General features: G+C 51.7%; 2 protein-coding genes across 3 annotated transcripts in view; both read left to right on the top strand.

Annotated features, from left to right (window-relative positions):
* LOC306819132 (kalirin-like) overlaps positions 1-25,647 on the top strand; it is a 26,592-nt gene extending 945 nt beyond the window's left edge. The window contains exons 2-29 of one of the 2 annotated variants that reach the window (XM_079372894.1): positions 6,527-6,733; positions 6,867-6,946; positions 7,072-7,221; positions 7,520-7,603; positions 7,771-7,889; positions 7,976-8,042; positions 9,569-9,672; positions 9,755-9,824; positions 9,902-9,988; positions 10,125-10,217; positions 10,382-10,432; positions 10,546-10,623; positions 10,726-10,911; positions 11,047-11,218; positions 12,055-12,278; positions 13,470-13,753; positions 15,643-15,805; positions 20,490-20,552; positions 20,690-20,717; positions 21,191-21,353; positions 21,434-21,555; positions 21,643-21,774; positions 21,945-22,106; positions 22,197-22,275; positions 22,355-22,406; positions 22,493-22,641; positions 22,728-22,866; positions 23,075-25,647. In XM_079372894.1, the coding sequence (XP_079229020.1) occupies positions 6,527-6,733; positions 6,867-6,946; positions 7,072-7,221; positions 7,520-7,603; positions 7,771-7,889; positions 7,976-8,042; positions 9,569-9,672; positions 9,755-9,824; positions 9,902-9,988; positions 10,125-10,217; positions 10,382-10,432; positions 10,546-10,623; positions 10,726-10,911; positions 11,047-11,218; positions 12,055-12,278; positions 13,470-13,753; positions 15,643-15,805; positions 20,490-20,552; positions 20,690-20,717; positions 21,191-21,353; positions 21,434-21,555; positions 21,643-21,774; positions 21,945-22,106; positions 22,197-22,275; positions 22,355-22,406; positions 22,493-22,641; positions 22,728-22,866; positions 23,075-23,632 (3,866 nt within the window). In that variant the 3' untranslated portion in view covers positions 23,633-25,647. The remainder of the gene's footprint in view (positions 1-6,526; positions 6,734-6,866; positions 6,947-7,071; positions 7,222-7,519; positions 7,604-7,770; positions 7,890-7,975; positions 8,043-9,568; positions 9,673-9,754; positions 9,825-9,901; positions 9,989-10,124; positions 10,218-10,381; positions 10,433-10,545; positions 10,624-10,725; positions 10,912-11,046; positions 11,219-12,054; positions 12,279-13,469; positions 13,754-15,642; positions 15,806-20,489; positions 20,553-20,689; positions 20,718-21,190; positions 21,354-21,433; positions 21,556-21,642; positions 21,775-21,944; positions 22,107-22,196; positions 22,276-22,354; positions 22,407-22,492; positions 22,642-22,727; positions 22,867-23,074) is intronic. The other variant, XM_079372895.1, reaches the window with a different exon arrangement.
* Positions 25,648-26,496: 849 nt separating this feature from the next.
* The window catches only part of LOC306819133 (ATP-binding cassette sub-family B member 6-like), a gene marked incomplete at both ends in the record, with an annotated part of 8,501 nt that continues 7,497 nt past the window's right edge, over positions 26,497-27,500 (top strand). Inside the window, 2 exons of the mRNA XM_079372896.1 lie at positions 26,497-26,658; positions 27,047-27,239. Coding sequence (XP_079229022.1) covers positions 26,497-26,658; positions 27,047-27,239 — 355 coding nt within the window. The remainder of the gene's footprint in view (positions 26,659-27,046; positions 27,240-27,500) is intronic.

The following is a 27,500-nucleotide window of genomic DNA, read 5'->3' as shown; positions in this document are numbered from 1 at the left end:
CGCCGCTGATGAAGGTCACATCAGGAGCGTCTGTGACATGCAGTCCAACTGGTTTCACTGAGTTATGTGAAATATGGAGTTTCTCAGGAATGACCCTTGGAGGTGAACGCTCGGGATGGATTTAAGATCTCTGATTGGATGACGGTTGCATGATGGTTGCAGCTGTGCTGGTTTGACTGGTTTCCCGCAGCATGCGTCTGCATGTTCAGAAAGTGGACGAACACGTCTGCACTTTCTGTGAGCGACGGCACTCTGAGGACTCTGCAGAGCGGAGGAGGGGAAGACACACACACACACACACACACTCACACACACACACTCAGGCACTTCCTCCCACTGTGACCGGCGGGATAATGTGGGCTGTGCAGGGATCTTTGGTCCCTTTCATTAGCCATTAAACCTGGAGAAGAGCAGGAAGCGGCTCTGACCCTGAGGCTCACACACTCCCTGCACAGATAATGGACGTTAGCATTAGTCTTCATCTCGCCGCTTCCTCAGCTGGGATGAGTTCATCCTCATCTGACCTGCAGTGAATCAGACTGATCATTTAATGATGAGGGACGTCTGCTCAGTCTGACGAGTGAGACGGCTGATTGTCCTCACAGTGGACACAGCAGCTCAGGCTGCGTGTGGGTGAAGTCAGATGGATTCAAAGAGTTCTCAGCTAAACTCTGATTGAGGTCACGTGGAGGTCAGGCTGGAGATCTGACAGAGTGGACTTCTCTAAAGACCGTCAGATAGTTTCAAGCTTGAACCTTTGATTCCATTTTAAAGCTAACACGACCGGGGGGGCGGGAGAGAGTGAGCGAGGGAGAGAGAGCAAGAAAGAGAGAGAGAGAGACAGGGAGAGAGAGAGAGGTATGAGAGGAATGTGATCAACCCAGATTACTGTCTCTTCCTGTCATTGACATAAAAAGCCTGATGAGTGGAGTTAGCATGCGTCCTGTCCTCTGACGGTACCTGCTTCTCTCTCTCTCTCTCTCTCTCTCTCTCTCTCGATAATCGGCTCCATCCTGAGCTTTAACAGCTGCAGTTACCAGCTCAAACCAGCAGGTGTCGCTGCGATGGGAGTGCAGTCTTTATATTCTACAACATGCTGTCGTCAGGGTAACGGGGACTTTTTTAAAAATGCAAATAATGGCGAGAGGATGGCACGCAAACTTTTACACGTGTGGAAAAGTAAGAGAATAAACTGTGGTGGAACATGGAGAATCATACTTACCGCTGATACGAGTGTCTGTGTGTGAAGTTTAATACTCTGTTGTCAATACAGCCATTCATAGAAGTGTGTGTGTGTGTGTGTGTGTGTGTGTGTGTGTGTGTGTTGTATAATTACAGAATGAAACTGGGTGAGACGGAGAAGAGAGAGCGAGACAAAAAGCCTGTTCTGTTTGGTATCTACTGTGTGTGTGTGTGTGTGTGTGTGTGTGTGTGTGTGTGTGTGTGTGTGTGTGTGTGTGTGTGTGTGTGTGTGTGTGTGTGTGTGTGTGTGCATACATGTGTGTGTGCCTGCGTGTGTGTGTGTTATTAAAGATAGTGAGTGATGGGGATTTTAACAGTAGACCGTCTGTCTTTCTGTCGGCTGCAGAACAAAAGCCTCCTTGTTAGTGTTCACCTGACTTTTCTGTCAGCGTCACACTGCTGGACTCTGGAGGACACACTCTTCACTTTTACCCAGCATGCTCTCTGCTCTCGCTCCTGTGCACACTTCTTCATGTGCACGTCTTATTTGCATTAAGTCCAGCTGTAAAATTTCTGAAAATGATGAATGATGGCCGACAGCACATATGCGGAGAATGATCGTTGTGTTCAGCAGTCGGCTTCGAGCAGCTCACCTCATCACGCCGTTTCTGCTCCTTCATGTTTCTTTAAAGGAGTCATCGTATCACTCAGGTGTGTGTGTGTGTGTGTGTGTGTGTGTGTTCAGTGAGCTGCAGAGACTTCTCTTACATTAACCGTGCTGAAAGCTCTCAAACAAGCGAGCTGTGACATCATCACTTGACTAAGTGTGCTGAAAAGCTCTTCAGGGAGAGACGTCAGTGTTGGTTTACTCGGCTGCACATGACAATGACGGAGATCCAGGCGCTTTAGTTTGTGTCGTTTAAAAACAAGAAATAGAAGGTCGTAACGTGCGTGTCACGAAGGACGGCGGGCGGGCTTCTCCTCCTCTTCATAAAAACATGAACTCAGGTAGTTCTCTTCACGTCTGTGACGTCTCGGGCTGTGCAGGTGACGCCTCTCTTCCTGCAGCTTGTTCTCCTGGATCCTGTTGATCTAAACTTTAATGTTTCTCGAGTTGCCAACATGCCGTGTCGACCCGACCTTCCATCTTTCCTCCAGCTGGCGGTTAAAAAAAACTCACCCTTAAAGTCCACCAGATGCGTGACTGGTGCCTCTCAGCTCCGTCACGTTAGCACGGTCAGCGTGTGTTCGTCTCAGCTCCGTCACGTTAGCACGGTCAGCGTGTGTTCGTCTCAGCTCCGTCACGTTAGCACGGTCAGTGTGTGTTCGTCTCAGCTCCGTCACGTTAGCACGGTCAGCGTGTGTGTGTCTCAGCTCCGTCACGTTAGCACGGTCGGCGTGTGTTCGTCTCAGCTCTGTCACGTTAGCACGGTCAGCGTGTTCGTCTCAGCTCTGTCACGTTAGCACGGTCAGTATGTGTTCCTCTCAGCTCCGTCACGTTAGCACGGTCAGCGTGTTCGTCTCAGCTCCGTCACGTTAGCACGGTCAGTGTGTGTTCGTCTCAGCTCCGTCATGTTAGCACGGTCAGCTTGTGTTCGTCTCAGCTCCGTCACGTTAGCACGGTCAGTGTGTTCGTCTCAGCTCTGTCACGTTAGCACGGTCAGCGTGTGTTCGTCTCAGCTCCGTCACGTTAGCACGGTCAGCGTGTGTTCGTCTCAGCTCCGTCACGTTAGCACGGTCAGTGTGTGTTCGTCTCAGCTCCGTCACGTTAGCACGGTCAGCGTGTGTGTGTCTCAGCTCCGTCACGTTAGCACGGTCAGCGTGTTCGTCTCAGCTCTGTCACGTTAGCACGGTCAGTGTGTGTTCGTCTCAGCTCTGTCACGTTAGCACGGTCAGCGTGTGTTCGTCTCAGCTCCGTCACGTTAGCACGGTCAGTGTGTTCGTCTCAGCTCTGTCACGTTAGCACGGTCAGCGTGTGTTCGTCTCATCTCCGTCACGTTAGCACGGTCAGTGTGTGTTCGTCTCAGCTCCGTCACGTTAGCACGGTCAGCGTGTGTTCGTCTCAGCTCCGTCACGTTAGCACGGTCAGTGTGTTCGTCTCAGCTCCGTCACGTTAGCACGGTCAGCGTGTGTGTGTCTCAGCTCCGTCACGTTAGCACGGTCAGCGTGTGTTCGTCTCAGCTCCGTCACGTTAGCACGGTCGGCGTGTGTTCGTCTCAGCTCCGTCACGTTAGCACGGTCGGCGTGTTCGTCTCAGCTCCGTCACGTTAGCACGGTCAGCGTGTGTGTGTCTCAGCTCCGTCACGTTAGCACGGTCAGCGTGTTCGTCTCAGCTCTGTCACGTTAGCACGGTCAGTGTGTGTTCGTCTCAGCTCTGTCACGTTAGCACGGTCAGCGTGTGTTCGTCTCAGCTCCGTCACGTTAGCACGGTCAGTGTGTTCGTCTCAGCTCTGTCACGTTAGCACGGTCAGCGTGTGTTCGTCTCAGCTCCGTCACGTTAGCACGGTCAGTGTGTGTTCGTCTCAGCTCCGTCACGTTAGCACGGTCAGCGTGTGTTCGTCTCAGCTCCGTCACGTTAGCACGGTCAGTGTGTTCGTCTCAGCTCCGTCACGTTAGCACGGTCAGCGTGTGTGTGTCTCAGCTCCGTCACGTTAGCACGGTCAGCGTGTGTTCGTCTCAGCTCCGTCACGTTAGCACGGTCGGCGTGTGTTCGTCTCAGCTCCGTCACGTTAGCACGGTCGGCGTGTTCGTCTCAGCTCCGTCACGTTAGCACGGTCAGCGTGTTTGTCTCAGCTCTGTCATGTTAGCACGGTCAGCGTGTGTTCGTCTCAGCTCCGTCACGTTAGCACGGTCAGTGTGTGTTCGTCTCAGCTCCGTCACGTTAGCACGGTCAGCGTGTGTTCATCTCAGCTCCGTCACGTTAGCACGGTCAGCGTGTGTTCGTCTCAGCTCCGTCACGTTTGCACGGTCAGCGTGTGTTCGTCTCAGCTCTGTCACGTTAGCACGGTCAGCGTGTGTTCGTCTCAGCTCTGTCACGTTAGCACGGTCAGCGTGTGTTCGTCTCAGCTCCGTCACGTTAGCACGGTCAGCGTGTGTTCGTCTCAGCTCTGTCACGTTAGCACGGTCAGCGTGTGTTCGTCTCAGCTCTGTCACGTTAGCACGGTCAGCGTGTGTTCGTCTCAGCTCTGTCACGTTAGCACGGTCAGCGTGTTTGTCTCAGCTCTGTCACGTTAGCACGGTCAGCGTGTGTTCGTCTCAGCTCTGTCACGTAAGCACGGTCGGCGTGTGTTCGTCTCAGCTCCGTCACGTTAGCACGGTCAGCGTGTGTTCGTCTCAGCTCCGTCACGTTAGCACGGTCAGCGTGTTTGTCTCAGCTCTGTCACGTTAGCACGGTCAGCGTGTGTTCGTCTCAGCTCTGTCACGTAAGCACGGTCGGCGTGTGTTCGTCTCAGCTCCGTCACGTTAGCACGGTCAGCGTGTGTTCGTCTCAGCTCTGTCACGTTAGCACGGTCAGCGTGTGTTCGTCTCAGCTCCGTCACGTTAGCACGGTCAGCGTGTGTTCGTCTCAGCTCCGACAGTCTGGAGTCCTCTGCAGCAGATCTCTAAGGTGTCTGTTTACCTCCGAGCAGGTGGAGCCGGACAGGAAGTCACCCACAGCACCGCCTCTCTTCTTCCCCAAACACTCAAGTTGACTTTCAGAAAGGCGCTGTGATGTCACCGGCGCTCTTTTCCAAATGTTTGATAATCCCCAATACTTTATATCTCTTCATGATTTGTGCTGCTACCCGTACACAGCCATCTTAACTAGAGTTACTGTTTTATGTTCTTCTTCTGTTTTCTTTCAGCTGTGTGCACTTTAAGGTGAAGCTAAATAATCAATAAACGATAAAGGCATTCGTTTCTATTCCATCCCCCAGTCATGTCTCGTACCCTCATCCTCCTCGCTCCTTGTCTGTACCGCCTGGAAAAAACAGCAGGTTGACACGGGGCTGACAGAGTCACGTATCCCTGGTGCAAACATGAACATAAAGTTTATTAAATAATTAACCACGAAGTCCTCAATTATTTTATTCACAGAATAAAAGAAGCAGCTTCAGTCACGCTGCGACCTTGGCTGCTGTTTTGAACGGTTTTATCTCCGCGCTCTGATAACAACCGCTGATACTCACTCATTAACCATCAACGTGCTGCTGACATGAAGCTGAGTCTGTTCACCTCAGGACAAAGGTTACACAGTCAGACAGAAACAGCACCAAGCACAAAGACAACTGGAAATGAAAACAGCCGTTTGAGGACGAGCTGCAGAAACTGAACTTTTAGATTCAAAGCGTTGGATGCTGATAACTGTTGGCGGTTAAGTTGGGAAAAGATGGAAGTCAGGATGAGAGAATCCTAAAAGTGCACGATTAGGAATCATGAAGCAAACCTTTTAAAACATCTCGAGAGCAAAACAAAACGCTAAAGGACTAATCCGCCGTCTCTGGGTGTCCTTCAGCACTTCCTGCTTTAATCTCTCTCTCTCACCAAATCTTCACGCCTTAAATTCATCCTGAACACTTCTTCTGACGTCTGTCTGACATGTGATTGGGACTTTATTTTCCCCACAAATAACAGACTATCATGTGCTTTTATTTTGCTAAGAGACGAAGTGTGTGCACAACAAAACAATGGAGCTAAAAAATAGTAAATCAGCAACACTTCAGGAGGTACTGTTCGCCTTTTAACCTTTCATTTACACACACACACACACACACACACACACACACACACTCAACAGCCGCCACAGCCAATAGCTCCCAGCTGTTTTTGAGTGCAGCTGATCCACCACACCCCTGACACATGACCACGTGCCCTCTCTCCCACTTTTACACACACACACACACACACACACACACACACAATAGTCATAAACCCTGTGATATTATCGGAGCGTATCAGTCCACATCTGTGTGATAACACGTACTTCCTGGTTTGTCTTTAAACTCATTCAAATGTGTCTCCGTTTGCTTGAACAGTCAAATCAAACGGCGCTCTGTTTTCTCTTGAACACGGCGAAACAGCTGTTTCATGGTTAGAAACACTCGTCTGGATTTACAGAGCTGAAAGTCAAACACCAGCTTCTGATTCAAAGGGATCAGTTCTGATCCATCTGTGATGTCTCCTCCTCCTTCAAAGCGTTTTCTCTCCTCTGACATTCTTCTCTCTGTTCTGACCAATCACAAGAAGCCTCTGCATCGGCCTTTATCTCTTATGCCGACAAGCGTCTTTAGTACCTGGACCAGTGGTGTTCTTTGACTGAATGTGAACGTCACCGTCCTCCTAACTTCTTGTCCTTCTCTTACAGAAAACTATCCCGTCGTCGGCTCTGATGGGAAGACGGAGTCAGTGGCGAACCTTCAGCCGCAGCCGTCCCTCAGCTCGCTGCATTCCAGCTCTCCTGGTCCCAAACGCTCCGGAAACACGCTGAGGAAATGGCTCACCAGTCCGGTTCGCCGGCTCAGTCACGGCAGCTCGGTCAAGAAACTCCCCAACAGCAAGCAGAAGAAGAGCGGTGAGACAAACAGGAACACGCTTAGCCAAGGCTTTATTCAAAAAGTGTTCTCAGTGAATCAGACGTCCTCTCACAGCTTCACCGCTGTCGGACATGAAGACAGGCTCAGAGTGTCTCTGTGTTTGATTGACAGGACCCGGGTCAGGGAGAGAAGAGAGCAGGAGGAGCATCGACCTCGGGCAGCCCGACCTGCAGGAGGACATCATCAGTGAGGTAAGCAGCGACCTTGAATGACCTTCATCAGCAGGTGGACTCTCTGCACGCGCTCAGTCAGCACATACGGATGAGTCACGACCTCCTCTGAACCAATCAGCTTCTTCTTCTCCCGTCTCCTTCAGCGAGTCCTCAGTAAGGACGGAAACCTCCTTTCCAAAACGTCCCCGGGGATGCAGAGCGGCGGCGAGGAGGAGCCGGACGAGGAGGCTCACACCCCCCTGCCTCCCCCCATGGAGATCATCAAAGACCCCTCAGCATCTCAGGAAGACAAGGTGAGAACCAGCAACGTCAGGCCACGACATCTTTAAAGTTCCATTGTTTAGCTTTTCAAAATAAAAGGTATTAGGCTTTTATTCTGAAAGCTTGCACTGTGTTTGCACCACCAGTGCCCCCATACGTCCTATCTTTGAATTGAAAATTATGAAGCGTGTTTTTCTGTTAGCTCGCCCGTGTGCTGCCGCGCTCTGCTCGCTCACTAACTCTCTATCAGTCTAACTCTTCTCTCTCGCTCTCTTGGAATCTTTTTTAACATGCTTCCGTCCTCCTCTTCCTCCTCCTCCTCTTCCTCAGTCTTCGTCCCTGCAGTCTTCCTCCGAGGGGCCTAGCGCTGCCGAGCTGGTTAGCGCCATAGAAAAACTGGTTAAAACTAAGATGGTGAGTGCATGTTCAGGACGTCTCAGAGCGGCGTGTCTGTCGGCTCGTTCACGGGCTGTCCATCAGTCTGCAGAGCTGCTGCTCTCTGACATCGTTTCTCCGTCCTCCTGCGTCTGCTTTTTTCAATTGATGTGACTCTGGTCTCCTCGCTCGTCCCTCTCCTCCAGACTCTGGAACCAGGAGCGTACCCCGGCTTCTCCTCTCTCTCTCCACCGGAGCAAACCACCCCGGTCCAGCCACGAAACCCAGAACTGGAGCAGAGAGCCAAGGCGATGAGAGGACGCATGTGAGTGGTGTGAGGAGAACCAGCAGCCGTCTGTCACGTGTCCTTTAAAGAAAGACACGTGACAGAGACTCCTTTGATTTCTGCAGGTTTGTTTTGAACGAGCTGATTCAGACGGAGAAGGACTACGTCAAAGACCTCGGCATCGTGGTTGAGGTGAGACACCTGGAGGAACTCAACAAAGTGTAGCTCTGCCCCCTAGTGTTTAAAATGAGCACTGCAGTCTAAACTCTAATCATCACAGAGAACTGTTTGGCTCCGCCCCCTCCTCTCACACAGGTCAGCATGTGGTGGACACTGTAGCTTCAGTGTTTAGCCAGCTCTGCATGTGGTGGACACTGTAGCGTCAGTGTTTAGCCAGCTCTGCATGTGGTGGACACTGTAGCTTCAGTGTTTAGCCAGCTCTGCATGTAGAGACACTGTAGCTTCAGTGTTTAGCCAGCTCTACATGTGGTGGACACTGTAGCTTCAGTGTTTAGCCAGCTCAGCATGTGGTGGACACTGTAGCTTCAGTGTTTAGCCAGCTCTGCATGTGTTGGACACTGTAGCTTCAGTGTTTAGCCAGCTCAGCATGTGGTGGACACTGTAGCTTCAGTGTTTAGCCAGCTCTGCATGTGTTGGACACTGTAGCTTCAGTGTTTAGCCAGCTCTGCATGTGGTGGACACTGTAGCATCAGTGTTTAGCCAGCTCTGCATGTGGTGGACACTGTAGCTTCAGTGTTTAGCCAGCTCTGCATGTGTTGGACACTGTAGCTTCAGTGTTTAGCCAGCTCAGCATGTGGTGGACACTGTAGCTTCAGTGTTTAGCCAGCTCTGCATGTGTTGGACACTGTAGCTTCAGTGTTTAGCCAGCTCTGCATGTGGTGGACACTGTAGCATCAGTGTTTAGCCAGCTCTGCATGTGGTGGACACTGTAGCTTCAGTGTTTAGCCAGCTCTACATGTGGTGGACACTGTAGCTTCAGTGTTTAGCCAGCTCAGCATGTGGTGGACACTGTAGCTTCAGTGTTTAGCCAGCTCTGCATGTGTTGGACACTGTAGCTTCAGTGTTTAGCCAGCTCAGCATGTGGTGGACACTGTAGCTTCAGTGTTTAGCCAGCTCTGCATGTGTTGGACACTGTAGCTTCAGTGTTTAGCCAGCTCTGCATGTGGTGGACACTGTAGCATCAGTGTTTAGCCAGCTCTGCATGTGGTGGACACTGTAGCTTCAGTGTTTAGCCAGCTCAGCATGTGGTGGACACTGTAGCTTCAGTGTTCAGCCAGCTCTGCATGTGTTGGACACTGTAGCTTCAGTGTTTAGCCAGCTCTGCATGGGTCTGTAAAGCTTTCTGCGTTCTAACCTCTCTCCATGTTTCATCTCCAACATTGATCCTAGTTTGAGCAGCTTTCTGCTGCTGGAGCTTATTAGAAACATGCAGAGGCTTTTTAGCTCGGGTACAATCACTTCTATCTGAAGCAGTTCCACTGCCCGCTTCCATCGCTGCAACACCTGTTCACCTGATAACTGCTCTCATATCTGGCAAACCCAGGGGCGTCCAAAACGGCCTTCAAAGCCCCGCCTACCTTCTCTGGTCCAATCAGATCCAGAGCATTCAGGAGCAGAATCTAAAGTTGAAGGAGGACATAGTGGCTGCTGCAGGTGTCCTTCATGTCTCAGAATGACCTGTTGTTCTGACCCTGCAGGGCTTCATGAAGAAGATCGAAGAGAAGGGCGTCCCTGATGACATGAAAGGAAAAGACAAGATCGTCTTTGGAAACATTCATCAGATCTACGACTGGCACCGAGAGTAAGTCCTGGATGTGTTTGTGCAGGAAGTCAGTGCCGCTCGTTGGTTGAACTCACGTCTTCACTCTCTTTGTCTCCGGCAGTTTTTTTGTTGGCGAGCTGGAGAAATGTCTGGACGACCACGAGCACCTGCCCGAGCTCTTCATAAAACACGTGAGTATAAAAGTGTGCTGATGATTGACCTGCAGTGATGCTAGTGCTCACCGTGTGTGTGTGTGTGTGTGTTACAGGAAAGACGGCTGCACATGTACGTGATTTACTGTCAGAATAAACCCAAGTCAGAGTTCATCGTAGCAGAATACGACACGTATTTCGACGTAAGTGATGTTTGGATTCTTTGTGTAACTGAATCTGTCGTATGATCTCTGATGCGATGGCGTGATGCGATGGCGTGGGGCGAGCTTTGCTCCGTGTGAATCATGTGTGATTGACGCCTCTCGTGTTGGTCATCAGGGGATCCAGCAGGACATCCAGTCCAGACTGTCCCTCAGCGACTTCCTCATCAAACCCATCCAGAGGATCACAAAGTACCAGCTGCTCCTCAAGGTGAGTTCTCCTCGCTGCACGCACACGCCTCTCTGACAGGAAGTCACACACAGTGTCTGCGATACAGCATCCTGAGCTAACGCCTCAGACAGCCGTGGCGCTGACGAAGTGCTTTTGAGCCACAGTGACATCAGTGTTTGTTGATACGTGGTGTCTCTCTGCAGGACTTCCTGAAGTTCAGCTTAAAGGCGGGAATCGACTGTGAACAAATCGAGGTACACACTGACGTGTTTGTTTCCTCGTGTTCAGACGTTCACATGTTCACATGTTCACATGTTCATGTATGTTGTTTGAGTGTTAAAGGTTCTGTGGTGTGTGTGTGTCACAGAAAGCCGTGGGTTTGATGTCTCAGGTCCCTAAACTGTGCAACGACATGATGAATCTGGGTCGTCTGCAGGGATACGAGGTACAGCTCTCTTTGATTCCGCCTGCTGTCATGTGATGGTGGCGTGTTGACGGCGTGTTGACAGCGTGTTGACGGCGTGTTGACGGCCTGATGTCTCTGCAGGGGAAACTCACCAGTCAGGGCAAACTGCTGCAGCAGGAGACCTTCTTTGTGACCGAGCAGGACGCCGGCGTCCTGTCGCGCTCCAAGGAGCGGCGAGTTTTCCTCTTCGAGCAGATCGTCATCTTCAGCGAGCTGCTCCGGAAGGGCTCGTCCACGCCGGGGTACCAGTTCAAGAAGAGCATCAAGGTGAAGCATGAGCACGCTCGCTCCCCGCCGCCGCTCGCCCAGACCCCCCCCCCCCCCCCCCCCCTTCAGACGCTCTGCTTCTTCATGTTCTGTCCGGGTCCAGCTTCAGGTTCTCATCATGATTCTGTCCCGCAGGTGTCCTACCTGGGCCTGGAGGACAGCGTGGACAACGACCCGTGTAAGTTTGTGTTGTCGTGTCGCGGCTCGTCGGAGCGTTTCACCCTGCAGGCCGCAAACGTCGACATCAAACAAGTCTGGGTCCGACACATCCAGGAAGTCCTGGACGCTCAGAGCAACTTCCTGTCTGGTGAGCGCACACACGCACACACACGCACAGACAGAGACACACACACGCACACACACGCACAGAGACACTCACACACACACACACACACACACGCACAGACAGAGACACACACACGCACACACACACACACACGCACAGACAGAGACACACACACGCACAGAGACACTCACGCACACACACGCACACACACGCACAGACAGAGACACACAGACACGCAAAGACACACACACGCACACACACACACACACACACACACACACACACACACACACACACACACACACACAGAGACACTCACACACACACACACACACGCACACACGCACACACACGCACAGACAGAGACACACACACGCACACACACGCACACACACGCACAGAGACACTCACACACACACACACACTCACACACACACACACACACACACACACACACACACACACACACACACACACACACACACGCACACACACGCACAGACACGCACAGACACACACACGCACACACACGCACACACACGCACACACACAGAGACACTCACACACACACACGCACACACGCACACACACACACACAGAGACACTCACACACACACACACACACACGCACACACGCACACACACACACACAGAGACACTCACACACACACACACACACACACACACACACACAGAGACACTCACACACACACACACACGCACACACACACACACAGAGACACTCACACACACACACACACACACGCACACACACACACAGAGACACTCACACACTCACACACACACACACACACACACACACACACGAACATGAAAACACTGTGTGTGATTTTTAGCTCTGCAGTCGCCCATCGAGTACCAGAAGGAAAAGGGCGGAGCCGGCAGCTCGTCCTCTCTGACCAGGAACCGCTCGACTTCAGGGAACCGGACGGCGGCGGCGGCGGCGTCTCACAGCCGGCCTTCTTCAGCTGTCGGCCTTGGAGACAAAGACTCAGAGAGGGGGAGGAGTCAGATGAAAATGTCGGCCTCTAACGGGGGCACGTCATGTTTCGACTCCAGGGTGAGTTTCTGTTTGTGTGACGCAGCTCGTCCTGCAGTGGGGGGGCGGGGCCTGGGGGGGCGGGGCCTGGGGGGGGGGTAACCTGTCCCTGAAAGAAAGGTGAAAAATGTGGGCTACTGCAGGTGTAGCAGCAGCACTGTGAGGGTTTCTAAATATATGAGTCAGGCTGTTATCTGTCCTACTTTAAAACAGGACACGCTGAGTCCTCCTGTCCTCACACACACACACTGTCCTCACACACACTCTGTCCTCACACACACACTCTGTCCTCACACACACACTCTGTCCTCACACACACACTCTGTCCTCACACACACACACACTGTCCTCACACACACACACTCTGTCCTCACACACACACGCTGTCCTCACACACACTCTGTCCTCACACACACACACTGTCCTCACACACACACACTCTGTCCTCACACACACACTCTGTCCTCACACACACTCTGTCCTCACACACACACTCTGTCCTCACACACACACACTGTCCTCACACACACACACACTCTGTCCTCACACACACACTGTCCTCACACACACTCTGTCCTCACACACACACACTGTCCTCACACACACTCTGTCCTCACACACACACTCTGTCCTCACACACACTCTGTCCTCACACACACACACTGTCCTCACACACACTCTGTCCTCACACACACTCTGTCCTCACACACACTCTGTCCTCACACACACACTGTCCTCACACACACTCTGTCCTCACACACACTCTGTCCTCACACACACACTCTGTCCTCACACACACACACTGTCCTCACACACACTCTGTCCTCACACACACTCTGTCCTCACACACACACTGTCCTCACACACACTCTGTCCTCACACACACTCTGTCCTCACACACACACTCTGTCCTCACACACACACACTGTCCTCACACACACTCTGTCCTCACACACACACACTGTCCTCACACACACACTGTCCTCACACACACTCTGTCCTCACACACACTCTGTCCTCACACACACACACTGTCCTCACACACACACACACTGTCCTCACACACACACACACTGTCCTCACACACACACACACACTCTGTCCTCACATGAAGCTCCAGACATCACAGCCAGCAGCCGGACTTTGATCCGACCCACGTGGACCCCCTTAAACCCAGTCCTCATCCTCCTCCTCCTCTCGTCTCCTCCTCAGGACCGTGACGGCGGCTGTAACGGCGTCTCCTCCACCATGATGGTCACTCAGGACTACTCGGCGCTCAAAGAGAACGAGATCTGCGTCAGTCAGGGAGAGACCGTGCAGATCCTGGCCACCAATCAGCAGAACATGTACCTCGTTTACCGACCGGCCGACAGCCAATCGCCTGCCGCCGAGGGCTGGGTGCCGGGATGCATCTTAGGCCCGCCCACAAAGTCCATAAAAGACTCTTCTTCTGCTACGTCTTTCTCAGCGGCGGTGTCTGATGCACACAACATCAAGTAAGTCCCCCCCCATTACCTGCAGACAGACGCACTTCCTGTTGGGATGAAACGAGCCCTCGGATTGGATGAGAGAGATGAGGTGTCAAAGCTCTACTTTTGTTTTTTGAATCCCCTCCCCGGCTCCTCACTGCCTCTCCTAACTCCTCCCTCCCTTCCCTCCTCCTCCCTTTAAAGACTGATGGACCTTACAGGAGACTTTTTTTTTTTTTTTTGTTGTCTAAGTTTAGATTCCTGATTTTGTCGTCTTGGACGTAAAAAAAAAAAAAAAAAAAAAAAGGTAACAAACTTTAGCGTCCATGAAGCTGCTGCAGTGACGGTTTGAATTCTGAGCCAACGCCACTTCACTACTCGGTGGCAACGACACAATGGACACACACACACACACACACACACACACACACACACACACACACACACACAGAAATAAACTGAATAGAGAATCATGTAGCTGAACTGTCATGTGGAGCTAAAACCAGATTATTTCAGTTCCTAACACCCTGCTTGTTTTTGTTGTTTTTGTTTTTTTAATCTTTTTTTTTTGGAGAGAAAGAAACTCACCTGGGGCGTTCAGGTGGACTCCGCCCCTTTCTCCGCTCTGGAGAAGATTGATTTTGTTGTCTGTGGCAATCTGGAGATAGACGTTTGTTTTTTCCACTTCCTGTTGTTGTTTTTTCTGCCTTGTTATGATTTTGTTTGGTTCCCTCGTGTTGTTTTGTTCTGTCAGCAGTTCACTGTACAAAGTTAATTTTTCTAGAACATTCCTGTTTAAAAAAAAAAAAAAAAAAAACCTCCTTTTTGCACTATTTAAGACAAGAGAAAATATGAAGTCAGGCTGTGCAATATGTCGCATATGATGGCAGCGATCAGCGTTGTACTGTTGCTACGGTAACCACAATGATTTTAAATGTATTTTAAATATGTAAAATAAATCCTTTTTGGACTTGAGCATGAGTTAGCAAAGCGGCGTGAAGGTCAAGTTGTTCTGTTCTGCGTTAGGATGATTAACGGTTTGTAGTTTTTAATATTTGTAAATAAACTACAACAGGAAACGTGAAGCTGAGCCGTGTGTGTGTGTGTGTGTGTGTGTGTGTGTGTGTGTGTGTGTGTGTGTGTGTGTGTGTGTGTGTGTGTGTGTGTGTGTGTGTGTGTGTGTGTGTGTGTGTGTGTGTGTGTGTGTGTGTGTGTGTGTGTGTGTGTGTGTGTGTGTGTGTGTGTGTGTGTCAACGTGCTTCAACACCACGCCATGTCCACAGACGACCTCCGTGTCACAGTGCCTCTCACAGTGCTCACCGTTGCTAGGTTACCAAAGTGACCATGTCCTGACATCAGCAGCAGCTCCACACCCTCCAAAAGACCTCCCGCCCCTTCTCCGCTCTGATTGGTTGGTGAGGGAGAAGTGGCTGTTCTACGTGTGAGAGCGGCTGACACTGAGCGTCTTCAATTAAATGTTTAGTATTTTAAACGGGCGCCGCCGGGGAACGAATCACGCCATCTGTGGACCCGGGCTCTAAAGTCAGAAGAAGGAGTCTGCCCGTGTGGTTTCTGTCTGACTTTTCTTTTGACCTCGATTTTGATTTTAAGTTTTACTAACAACGGTTTGAAACTCCACTGAAGCTTCAGACTTCACACTCCGTGTGTGTGTGTGTGTGTGTGTGTGTGTGTGTGTGTGTGTGTGTGTGTGTGTGTGTGTGTGTGTGTGTGTGTGTGTGTGTGTGTGTGTGTGTGTGTGTGTGTGTGTGTGTGTGTGTGTGTTACATTCCAACCACTTGATAACTTGAGAAGCGTCTTCATGAGGTCAACCCCGTTGGCCCTGCAGCCAGACTAACCTGGACCGTGATCTTCTCTCTGATTGGCTGGTTGATGTTTCTTGTTCCTGTACCGTACAGGAAGTCTCTATCGTGGAACACACTGCGTGCCAGGAAGCGCGCTGAAGCCAGGGACTTCTCCTCACTGGGAGTCCGAGGTCAAGAGAACGGCCTCCTTCGTAAGCCCAAAGAAACCACGCCCCCTCCTACCCTCTCCTCCCCCGCCACCCGTGTGAAGGGCAAAGTGAGTAAAGCAGGCCGACGGCGTTCGACGGCGATGTTGTATGTGTGTGCAGAAACCCCTCACCTGCCCTCCGCCCCGTTTTTAGTTTCACCTTAACCCTGTGTGTGGGAGCATGTGTGCACACCTTCAAACACACAGCTGTGTTGGTCTCCATCAGTGGTTCTTAACCTGCATCAGACGCGACCTTTGACCTCTGCTGACGAGCTCAGCGGCAGCATATTTAGTATTCATGTTCCCGGTTAACGGACAGCAGTGACTCTTAGAAAGGAACAGCTGTCCCGTTATTGGAGCTAACAGCTAATTAGCACACTGTAATGGCTCGTCAGATTACTGCTAACATGCTAACAGTGACAGTAGCCTGCTGAGGTAGCTAGCTTTGCTAACAGCCGGTAACTATCAAGCTAGCCATCATTGACTGGCGTCGGAGCGAGCAGCGGCGTAGTCCAGTTTGAGATCATGAAACAGTCTGCAGATCCTGAAGTGTCCTCGTTCTTCTGTAGACTCATTTTCATTGGCCGGTGTAAATTCACTTAACGCAGGTCACTGTAAAGCTAGCTTGCATGCTAACTGCAGGCGTAAAAGTGTCATTGTCCAAACGGAACAAGACGTCTCAAACGAGGACAAAATCGATGATAATAGAAGGTTGAGAACCACGAAAGACGACTTCTGGAAGTGTGACTGAAACCTCCACAGCCTCAAATGTTTTCAACAATAAAGTTTCTTTTTGTGTTTTGCGTTGTGTTTTATTTCTCCCTCTTTGTGCACGAGTAGAAGTAGAGTCCAGTCCTGGTTTTGATTTCTCTGTTTTCTGTCCAAGTAACTAAAACCTCGTCTTTGCATATTTAACATCACTGACTAACAAAGTTTGGACGCATGAGAGCGCAGACTCAACACGTGAGAGCGCAGACTCAACACGTGAGCGCAGACTCAACGCATGAGAGCGCAGACTCAACACGTGAGAGCGCAGACTCAACACGTGAGAGCGCAGACTCAACACGTGAGAGCGCAGACTCAACACGTGAGCGCAGACTCAACACGAGAGCGCAGACTCAACACGTGAGCGCAGACTCAACGCGTGAGAGCGCAGACTCAACACGTGAGAGCAGACTCAACACGTGAGCGCAGACTCAACACGTGAGCGCAGACTCAACGCGTGAGAGCGCAGACTCAACACGTGAGCGCAGACTCAACACGTGAGCGCAGACTCAACACGTGAGAGCAGACTCAACACGTGAGAGCGCAGACTCAACACGTGAGAGCGCAGACTCAACACGTGAGAGCGCAGACTCAACACGTGAGCACAGACTCAACACGTGAGAGCAGACTCAACACGTGAGAGCAGACTCAACACGTGAGAGCGCAGACTCAACACGTGAGAGCGCAGACTCAACACGTGAGAGCGCAGACTCAACACGTGAGCACAGACTCAACACGTGAGCGCAGACTCAACACGTGAGCGCGCAGACTCAACACGTGAGAGCAGACTCAACACGTGAGAGCAGACTCAACACGTGAGCGCAGACTCAACACGTGAGCGCAGACTCAACACGTGAGCGCAGACTCAACACGTGAGCGCAGACTCAACACGTGAGAGCAGACTCAACACGTGAGCGCAGACTCAACACGTGAGCGCAGACTCAACACGTGAGAGCAGACTCAACACGTGAGCGCAGACTCAACACGTGAGAGCGCAGACTCAACACGTGAGAGCAGACTCAACACGTGAGAGCAGACTCAACACGTGAGAGCGCAGACTCAACACGTGAGAGCGCAGACTCAACACGAGAGCGCAGACTCAACACGTGAGAGCGCAGACTCAACACGTGAGCGCAGACTCGACACGTGAGCGCAGACTCAACACGTGAGAGCAGACTCAACACGAGAGCGCAGACTCAACACGTGAGAGCGCAGACTCAACGCGTGAGAGCGCAGACTCAACACGTGAGCGCAGACTCAACACGTGAGAGCGCAGACTCAACACGTGAGAGCGCAGACTCAACACGTGAGAGCGCAGACTCAACGCGTGAGAGCGCAGACTCAACACGTGAGCGCAGACTCAACACGTGAGAGCGCAGACTCAACACGTGAGCGCGCAGACTCAACACGTGAGAGCGCAGACTCAACACGTGAGCGCAGACTCGACACGTGAGAGCGCAGACTCAACACGTGAGAGCAGACTCGACACGTGAGCGCAGACTCAACACGTGAGAGCGCAGACTCAACACGTGAGCGCAGACTCAACACGTGAGCGCAGACTCGACACGTGAGAGCGCAGACTCAACGCGTGAGAGCGCAGACTCAACACGTGAGAGCGCAGACTCAACGCGTGAGAGCGCAGACTCAACACGTGAGCGCAGACTCAACACGTGAGCGCAGACTCAACACGTGAGAGCAGACTCAACACGTGAGCGCAGACTCAACACGTGAGCGCAGACTCAACACGTGAGCGCAGACTCAACACGTGAGAGCGCAGACTCAACACGTGAGAGCAGACTCAACACGTGAGCGCAGACTCAACACGTGAGCGCAGACTCAACACGTGAGAGCGCAGACTCAACACGTGAGAGCGCAGACTCAACATCTGAGAGCAGACTCAACACGTGAGCGCAGACTCAACACGTGAGCGCAGACTCAACACGTGAGAGCAGACTCAACACGTGAGAGCGCAGACTCAACACGTGAGCGCAGACTCAACACGTGAGCGCAGACTCAACACGTGAGAGCGCAGACTCAACACGTGAGCGCAGACTCAACACGTGAGAGCAGACTCAACACGTGAGCGCAGACTCAACACGTGAGAGCAGACTCAACACGTGAGCGCAGACTCAACACGTGAGAGCAGACTCAACACGTGAGCGCAGACTCAACACGTGAGCGCAGACTCAACACGTGAGCGCAGACTCAACACGTGAGCGCAGACTCAACACGTGAGAGCGCAGACTCAACACGTGAGAGCAGACTCAACACGTGAGCGCAGACTCAACACGTGAGCGCAGACTCAACACGTGAGAGCGCAGACTCAACACGTGAGCGCGCAGACTCAACACGTGAGAGCGCAGACTCGACACGTGAGCGCAGACTCGACACGTGAGCGCAGACTCGACACGTGAGCGCAGACTCAACACGTGAGCGCAGACTCAACACGTGAGCGCGCAGACTCAACACGTGAGAGCGCAGACTCAACACGTGAGAGCGCAGACTCAACACGTGAGCGCAGACTCAACACGTGAGCGCGCAGACTCAACACGTGAGCGCAGACTCAACACGTGAGCGCAGACTCAACACGTGAGCGCAGACTCAACACGTGAGCGCGCAGACTCAACACGTGAGAGCGCAGACTCAACACGTGAGCGCGCAGACTCAACACGTGAGAGCGCAGACTCAACACGTGAGCGCAGACTCAACACGTGAGAGCGCAGACTCAACACGTGAGCGCGCAGACTCAACACGTGAGAGCGCAGACTCAACACGTGAGCGCAGACTCAACACGTGAGCGCAGACTCAACACGTGAGAGCGCAGACTCAACACGTGAGAGCGCAGACTCAACATGTGAGAGCAGACTCAACACGTGAGCGCAGACTCGACTATTTCCTCACTACTTTGAAGCCCTGATCGATCTTAAAACGTGTCGGAGCTTTACGGAAAAGAGTCCAAACGCCGTCTTCAGTCTTCAGTCCTGCTCAGACGGCTGAGTCCTCACATCCTGCTTAACGGTGTTTTGGAGTCAGTGAAGCGACGCTGACCTTCGCTGACCTTCATGTGTCTTTATGTCAGAGTAAAAGAAAAACTTCTACAGCTGTTAACGTAAACATGAGATCTAATTAATAACCTGATGAGCTCTGCTTCGTCACACGCTGTTTTCTGTTGTTGAAAACATTTCGACACACTGAAACCCAGCTCGGAAACTTGGACCACCCGAGCAGCACCTGAACGCAGCAGCTGCTGGAGGTATCGCTCTTCAATGCTCCTCTTTATGGACTTGATGACAGCAGTGATTGGCCGCTCGTTAAAAGGCGGCGTGTCGGCCAAGCTGCCTCAGACGGACAAAAACAAAGAACGAGCGAGGAAACATAGATGTGAGAGTTTAAGTTATTAATCCAGAGTGAACTCGTCTCTCAGGTGAGTATTACTCAAACACTCGTTCCTCTTTAACGCCCTCCAGGGGGCGCAGTCACAAAACGCCCTCCAGGGGGCGCATTCACAAAACGCCCTCCAGGGGGCGCATTCACAAAACGCCCTCCAGGGGGCGCAGTCACAAAACTCCCTCAAACACCAGACGACTTCCTCAAAGTGAGGAACATGAAAGTTCTTAGTCCTTCAGACGCCCGGGTGGACTCGAGGTGAGAAACTGTGACTTTGTACTGTTACCCACAATGCAAAGCGCTAGGTCAGAGGTGGAAATGACAACGTCCAATCATAACAGAGGAAATCAGACCGAACCCCTGAAAGATGCCTCCAGTGATCTTTCTCTGAATCTCAGGATGTGAATGTGGACCCTGAAGTTCTCAGATTTACTTTTATTTCTCCCAAATCCCAACGCCATCCTTCTCCCTCTGCCGCCTCATTTCTGTCCCCGTCGTTCTGTCTCATGTCCTTTGTCTCCCTCTCTCCCTCTTGCTCGCCCCGCTCCCCGTCCTCCCTTTATAAAATCCTGAACCTGTTCTCTCCGCTCGTGTTCATCAGGAGGTTCACACGTCAGACGAGTCAGACTGTGACGACGACCTCGACCCAAAGTCGGGCATGGAGGTACGCATGCTTTATAATCCCGTTTGACAAAGCGGTCCGGTCCGGTCCAGTGAACCCTGATGTTGCAACAATCCTGGTTTCTGTTTTTAAATATTTCACCATGAAGGTTTCTTAACTTCACCTCGTCTGTTTTCCAGCTTCTCAACCCAAACTTCATCCAGGAAGGTAAGAAAGACGGCATGTTTTTATCTGAAGACAATTAACACGGAGGTTCAGACATGTTTTATATCCTAATAAATCTGCATAATGTCTTCATAATCATCAAACTTCAAACTGAAGAAAACCATTCAAGAAGGACAAACTGATGAAACACGTGAAAAAATAATATTAATTAATTAATTAAATGGATCTATACGTCACAAATCATCAAAAACAGTTTAAGTTCAGTTTAAACGCAGCTCAGCACTGAATGTGTGTGAGTGTAATACCCACACTGAACACAAGGTGGAGTCTTGGCTCATGCAGTGAAAAGGCTCCAGCTCGCTCAGCTGTATTTGGAGCAGGCAGCAGCCTCAGGTGTTAAAAAGAAGCTGCTGCTGAAGTGTAACATCCTGCAGTTCCTGGAGTGTCCACTAGAGGCTGGCTGCAGCAGGAAGTCACATACACACCCATTCAAAAAGCCTCTTTCCTGTGTGCAGTGGCTCCAGAGTTCCTCGTCCCTCTGTCCGATGTGGTCTGTGCGTTCGGGGAGACGGTGGTTCTCTGCTGTAAAGTCTGTGGACGACCCAAACCCTCGGTCACCCTGAAGGGTCCCGACCAGAACCCAGTGACCAGCAACAGCCGCTTCACCATCGACATCAGGTAACGCACACTGCACGTGTTCCCAACGCCCTTCATCCCCTCCCTCTGTCTGTGTCCTCACTGCGTCCTCGTCTCCTCAGGGACACGGGCGATATCTTGTTGAAGATCTGTAACCTCATGCCTCAGGATACGGGGATCTACACCTGCGTCGCCGTGAACGACCACGGCTCGGCCTCCTCCTCCGCCTCCATCAAAGTGCAAGGTACCACGTGGATTAAAACCAGCATCGTTTTCACAGTGACAGTGAAAGACCGGCGTGAAGGAATACTGTTGTCTTTCCCTTCTCAAGGTATCCCAGCAGCCCCTGGGAGGCCGGTGGCCCAGGAGGCGAGCAGCACGGCGGTGATGATCCACTGGCCGCCTCCGGCTTCCTCGGCTCACTGTACAGTCAGCAGCTACACCGTGGAGTACAGACAGGAAGGTGTGTGTGTGTGTGTGTGTGTGTGTGTGTGTGTGTGTGTGTGTGTGTGTGTGTGTGTGTGTGTGTGTGTGTGTGTGTGTGTGTGTGTGTGTGTGTGTGTGTGTGTGTGTGTGTGCGTGTTCCATGTAAAAAGCTGCCGATGGTTAAACGTTCGCTCCTCGCCTCCTCAGACTCACTGGTTTGGCAGCAGGTGGCGAGCAGCAGAGAGGAGTGCGTGCAGATCGACACGCTGATCCCCGGAGGTCACTACCAGTTCAGAGTCCGAGCCTCCAACCGCTGGGGGGTCGGCCCACCATCCGAGGCCTCCAACATGGTCACCCTGTCCAGCAGCAGTACGTCTGTGCGCGCACACACACACACACACACACACACACACACACACACACACACACACAGTGTTACAGCTGCTCTCTCCTGTGCAGACTCGGGGTTCGATGGAACAGGGATCCAGTGGAAGGAAAACTTTGAGTCGTCGTTCACTGAGCTCTGTGAGATCGGCAGGTAAACCCTCAACCATCAAATCTTCCTCTTTACATTTTCATTCCAGCTGTTGACTGTTGTCTCTCTGTCTGCCCACCAGGGGGCGCTTTTCTGTGGTGAGAAAATGTCTCAACAAGTCAACAAAGAAAGAGGTGACACTTCCTTTTTTTAATGTTTTTCTTCTTCCTGTTCGGTGCGTCGGTTTAGAAATGTATGAATTCTTTCATTTCTGTTTCAGGTCGCCGTGAAGTTTGTGAGTAAGAAGATGCAGAAGAAGGAGCAGGTGGCTCATGAGGCAGACGTCCTCCTTCATGTACAGAATCACCAGCTGGTGGCGCTGTTGGACACGTTTGAGTCCCCCACCTCGCTGATGCTGATCCTGGAGCTGTGAGTGTGCTTGACACAGTTTCATAGTCGTGTTGTGATGCTGATGACCGGGACTCAAACACTTCTGAATCTTCTGCGCTTGTCAGGCTGGAAGACGGACGTTTGCTCGATTACCTCGTCGCCCACGATGAGCTGATGGAGGAGAAGGTGGCGTTCTTCATCAAGGAGACACTGGAGGCCCTGCAGCACCTTCACACCTGCAGAGTGGCACACCTGGATCTGAAGGTAGGAGGAGACATCTGCTCCCCTGAGGGGGGGCACTGGAGTCCTCAGTCACTAACCACGAAGCTAACAGCTAAGCTAACAGCTAAGCTAACAGCGCCCCCACATGCAACTCTTTGTTGCTGCGTTTCAAATGAGCGTTTGGAGTCTTTACATTTTTGTGTCAGTGATGTAAAATCTTCTTCGTCTGTTTGTGACCTTCTTCCTGCAGCCGGAGAACATCATGGTCGACCTCCACACGCCGACCCCGAGCGTCAAGCTCATCGACCTCGGTGACGCCGTCCAGCTGTCCGCTCACCGTCGTTATGTCCACCTCCTGCTTGGGAACCCGGAGTTCGCCGCCCCCGAGCTCATCCGTGGGACGCCGGTCTCAGTCGCCACAGACGTGTGGAGCGTCGGCGTGCTGGCCTACGTGATGCTCAGCGGCGTCTCGCCGTTCCTGGACGAATCTCCGGAGGAAACCTGCGTCAACATCTGCCGCCTGGACTTCTGTTTCCCGGACGAGTACTTCAGCAACGTCAGTCAGGCGGCGAGGGACTTCGTGTCGTCGGCGCTGCAGCAGGATCCCAGGAAGAGGCCGAGCGCCTCGTCCTGTTTGCAGCACCCGTGGGTGGGTAGGGGGGGCGCCCACGGAGGGGAGTACTCCAAGACGCCCCTGGATACGACACGTTTGGCCACGTTCATCGACAGGAGGAAACAGCTGCACGACGTTCGACCCATCACTAATATCAAAGGGCTGGTGAGCAGCAGCATGGGGAACACGCTGTGACCACGAGCACAGACGCCACGGCCTCCATGACCAACATCTGTCAAGCATTTATTTCATCTTATTTCTCAGAGAGACCCAGAATCTCTGCTTTAGCCACGCCCCCTTTGCATCACTTAGAACAAACCTGTGTATTTAACAGCTGACTCATCTCAGAACCCAAAGACAGACCAGAAGCATTTAGAACAAACTCACTGTGAGCAAACATGAACCTATTTATTTATATTTATAACGCTTATTTTTCCAGTGGCAGGAAGGAGGCGTGGCCTAAATAAGTTGAGTCTGCAGAGGGCGCTAAACGGCGTGCTCTGCAAATCACGCCATAGTTCCCCGATATGAAACCAAGAATTTCAGCAGACGGCTTGGAGCTCTTCGTGTCCTGTCTCCAGCCGGTTGTCTCTTAGAGGCAGCTTTCAGGGGGTTAAGGCTGATTGATCTGTGATTATGCTGTCGGCTTTCAATTAGCGTGAAACTCCGAGAGATGAGAAAAATTCTCGATCTTAATTTGTTGCACGTGTCGACGTGAGTCAGGCTTCAGCGGCGAGATGTGGAAGGAAAGCTCGGGGAGGATTTTGGTTGAAAGCAGCAGATGTTCTGCTCACTGCACGTCCTGAAGTCCTGAAGTCCTGAAGTCCTGCTGAGGATCCGGGGAAATGATTTCTGATCAGAGCACTTAAGAGACCAGCTGGTCTCCGTCCCCCGACCACAGACTGACGCCATGCTGTGTGTGAAGTCTTTAATTTATTTGAATGCTTATTTATTCCAGGACAGAGTGTGTGTGTTTAAAGGGGGGCCTGAGGCAGAGCAGGTCTGTGAACGCCCCCCCTGGGTCCGGCTGCTGGACTTGTTGGTGAACTTCTGGAGGTCTTGGCATCACATCGAGGAAGAAACTGAAAAAACAACAAGCTGTGGTTGGACTCTGGTGGACGCTTAAAGAAAGACTCAAACACTGATGGACTCCTGGACCTTCAAGGAGCGCTGAAGAGGCGCCGACTGAAACCCGTCCTGTCGGATCTGTCCGATCACTGTTTACAAGAACTTAGATAGTTTACAAAGACTTAGAATAATCAGGGAAAACCTGCATGTCCATCCACCAGGGATGCTTTAGAGACGTTCGGTGTTACCATGGAGACTGAACTCCACCTGCCACCGCCGTCGTGGTCGGAGGTCATTCGTGTAAAATGTGGCTGCTCATCGACTCTCTGACTCGGACGGACGAGTCGCTCTCATGTCCTGCTTCTACTCATGAATGTAATTTCCATGTAGAATGTGTCCTCCGCTCGCACCGCCATGCTTTCACAGCGCTCGTCTTAAATCCACCCGTCCACAGAGCGCCACGCTCGCCTGGTTTCACTCTGTCAGCCGGTCAGTGACGTGTGGACGTCTTTACATCACTCGTTCACACAGCAGTCTGTTTGATACGACGAGAGAGAGAGTGGGCGAGCGAGGCGTGAACATCCCTGCAGATATTATTCAGAACAAACTGAGACGTAACGTTAGCTTGTATCGTTAGCGGTGCCATCGTTGCCTCGTGATTAGCGTTAGCGTTAGCGTCTGCAGGAAGTCGTCTAACTCGAGTCGCCTCGATGACGAGCTGCAGAGAGACGGTTTGAATGTTAGAGGTTCCTGCTGCGTCCCTGGACCCCCGTCTCCCCCCCCCCCCCCCCCGTCCTCCGTCCCCCCCCCTCAAAGCATTTACTGTTGAACTGTCCTGCAGGGTGTTAGCCACACGCGGCTCATCCAGAGAAGCTGACTCTTCTCTGTGAGCAGGAACAAGACGTCGTAAACGTTCGACTTTCTCTCCTTGATTCTGAATGTGTGAACGAACACGCCGCTGAATGAAACGCTGCACGAATCAGAAAAATACCGTAATAAAGAAGAAGGCAGAGCGGCAGTTTCAACGTTTAGATTTGAACCATGAAGTTATAAAAAAGAGCGTCCGAGCAGCGTCCAGCCTGTGAAGTCAAGAACACACCTGCTTGTTTCTGTGGTTTAAACGTGTGAAACTGTCGGGAGGGGGGAAACTGTCGGGAGGGGGGAAACTGTCAGGAGGGGGGAAACTGTCGGGAGGGGGGAAACTGTCAGGAGGGGGGAAACTGTCGGGAGGGGGGAAACTGTCAGGAGGGGGGAAACTGTCGGGAGGGGGGAAACTGTCGGGAGGGGGGAAACTGTCGGGAGGGGGGAAGAGACTCACAAAGAACAGTTTGTGTGTAAAGAGAAGAAATGACATGTAATCCTGTCTCGCTCAGTTTAAACTTCTTTTTATATTAAATTTGTCAAATGTATGAATACATCCTCTGACTCCTGTTTTATATATATTAACCCCTCGCTGACACACCAAGCACCAAGCAAACACCAACCACCACGTGCCAGCAGGGGGCATTTTCACTCCTATCAGGAACTGATTATAAAAATATAATGTTTGATTATAAAGTAGAAGATGGCGTTTTCATCACGTCTGTAACAAGTTAAAATAATAACTTAAGACTGAACAAATGATGGAAAGGAACCATCATGAAGCACACTGTCACACACACACACACACACACACACACACACACACACACACACACACACACACACACACACACACACACACACACACACACTGCCCTGCTCTCAGGTCAAAGCAAAAAGCTGACCACAGCTACTTTAAACTCAAAGCTGAAAACACAACAGAAGGGTGTGTGTGTGTGTGTGTGTGTGTGTGTGGGGGGGGGGGGGGGGGGGGCTTGTCCCCGCTCTGCAGGTTGTCACAGTGGAGTGGAGCTGAATGTCTGGCGTGAGGATGAAGAGAGGAGGAAGTTGTAGCGAGGTGAGTTTCTGTTTTTAAATCTTTAATGGGGGAGTCAGAGCTCGAGGGCGCCATGGAGGGCGCCATGGAGGGCGCCATCTACTGGATCAAACAGTCGCACATTCTGTCTTTAAGTAGTTTGAAGAACTTTACTGAAACAAAGACAGAAAACGATTGTTCAGTAATAACAGTCCTGACTCACTTTGTCTTCTTCGTGGTCTCCGTGTTGTTTGAGGTTGGAATCCGTCACGGACATTTTGTCACGTTTTCATGTTTACTTATTGTTTCCTGTTTTATTTTGAAGTTCTTGCCTCAGTGTTTCTTGTTGCTTCCTGTCCTGTGGTGATTCGAGTCTTTGATCAGTTCAAACCAGCGTTCATCGTGAACGTGTGTGTGTCCTGACAGCTCTCTCCTCATGTCCTTACAAAATGTGCACACACACACACACACACACACACACACACACACACACACACACACACACACACACACACACACACACACACACACGCACACACACTGCTTTGCTTTAGGTTTGTGACCCTTCAGCGCCCCCTGCTGCTCTCAGGCTGTAAGCAGGTATCACTCTCCTTTTCTGTTAACCTCCTCTCTCTCCTTTCCAGCGCCCCCCCTCTCCCTGCCCCCCCCCCTCCCCTCCTGCGTGGGGAGGCTTCGGGAGGAAGGTGAGACTGTTGCTGCCGTACGTCTGGCCCAAAGGTTCTGCAGCTCTGCAGGGCCTGGTGCTGCTGTGTGTGGGCCTGCTGGCAGCTGAGCGGCTGGTTAATGTGCTGGTGCCCGTTTACTCCAAGAACATGGGTAAGAAGAAGTCAGGGAGGAGGTGTGAGCTGAGGATGGATCTTTAATCTACCCTGCAGGCTGTCCAGCTGCATGAAACAGACTGAGGTTCATTCACATCAGGGCTCAGATCTTATCTGTCATGTTGTCAGATCCAGTTTGGGACACCAGTGGTTAGTGCCCAGTGTAGCTGGTGGCCCGGACTCGAACCCGACCTGCACGTCATTCTCAGGATGAAGTCTCTGGTGCTTTGTGAGTTGCTGCATTTACATTGTTCAACCT

This window comes from Symphodus melops (assembly GCF_947650265.1).
Source record: "Symphodus melops genome assembly, contig: scaffold_255, whole genome shotgun sequence".
In the NCBI taxonomy this organism is placed as follows: domain Eukaryota; kingdom Metazoa; phylum Chordata; class Actinopteri; order Labriformes; family Labridae; genus Symphodus; species Symphodus melops.
This window is presented reverse-complemented; position numbering and strand designations above follow the sequence as displayed.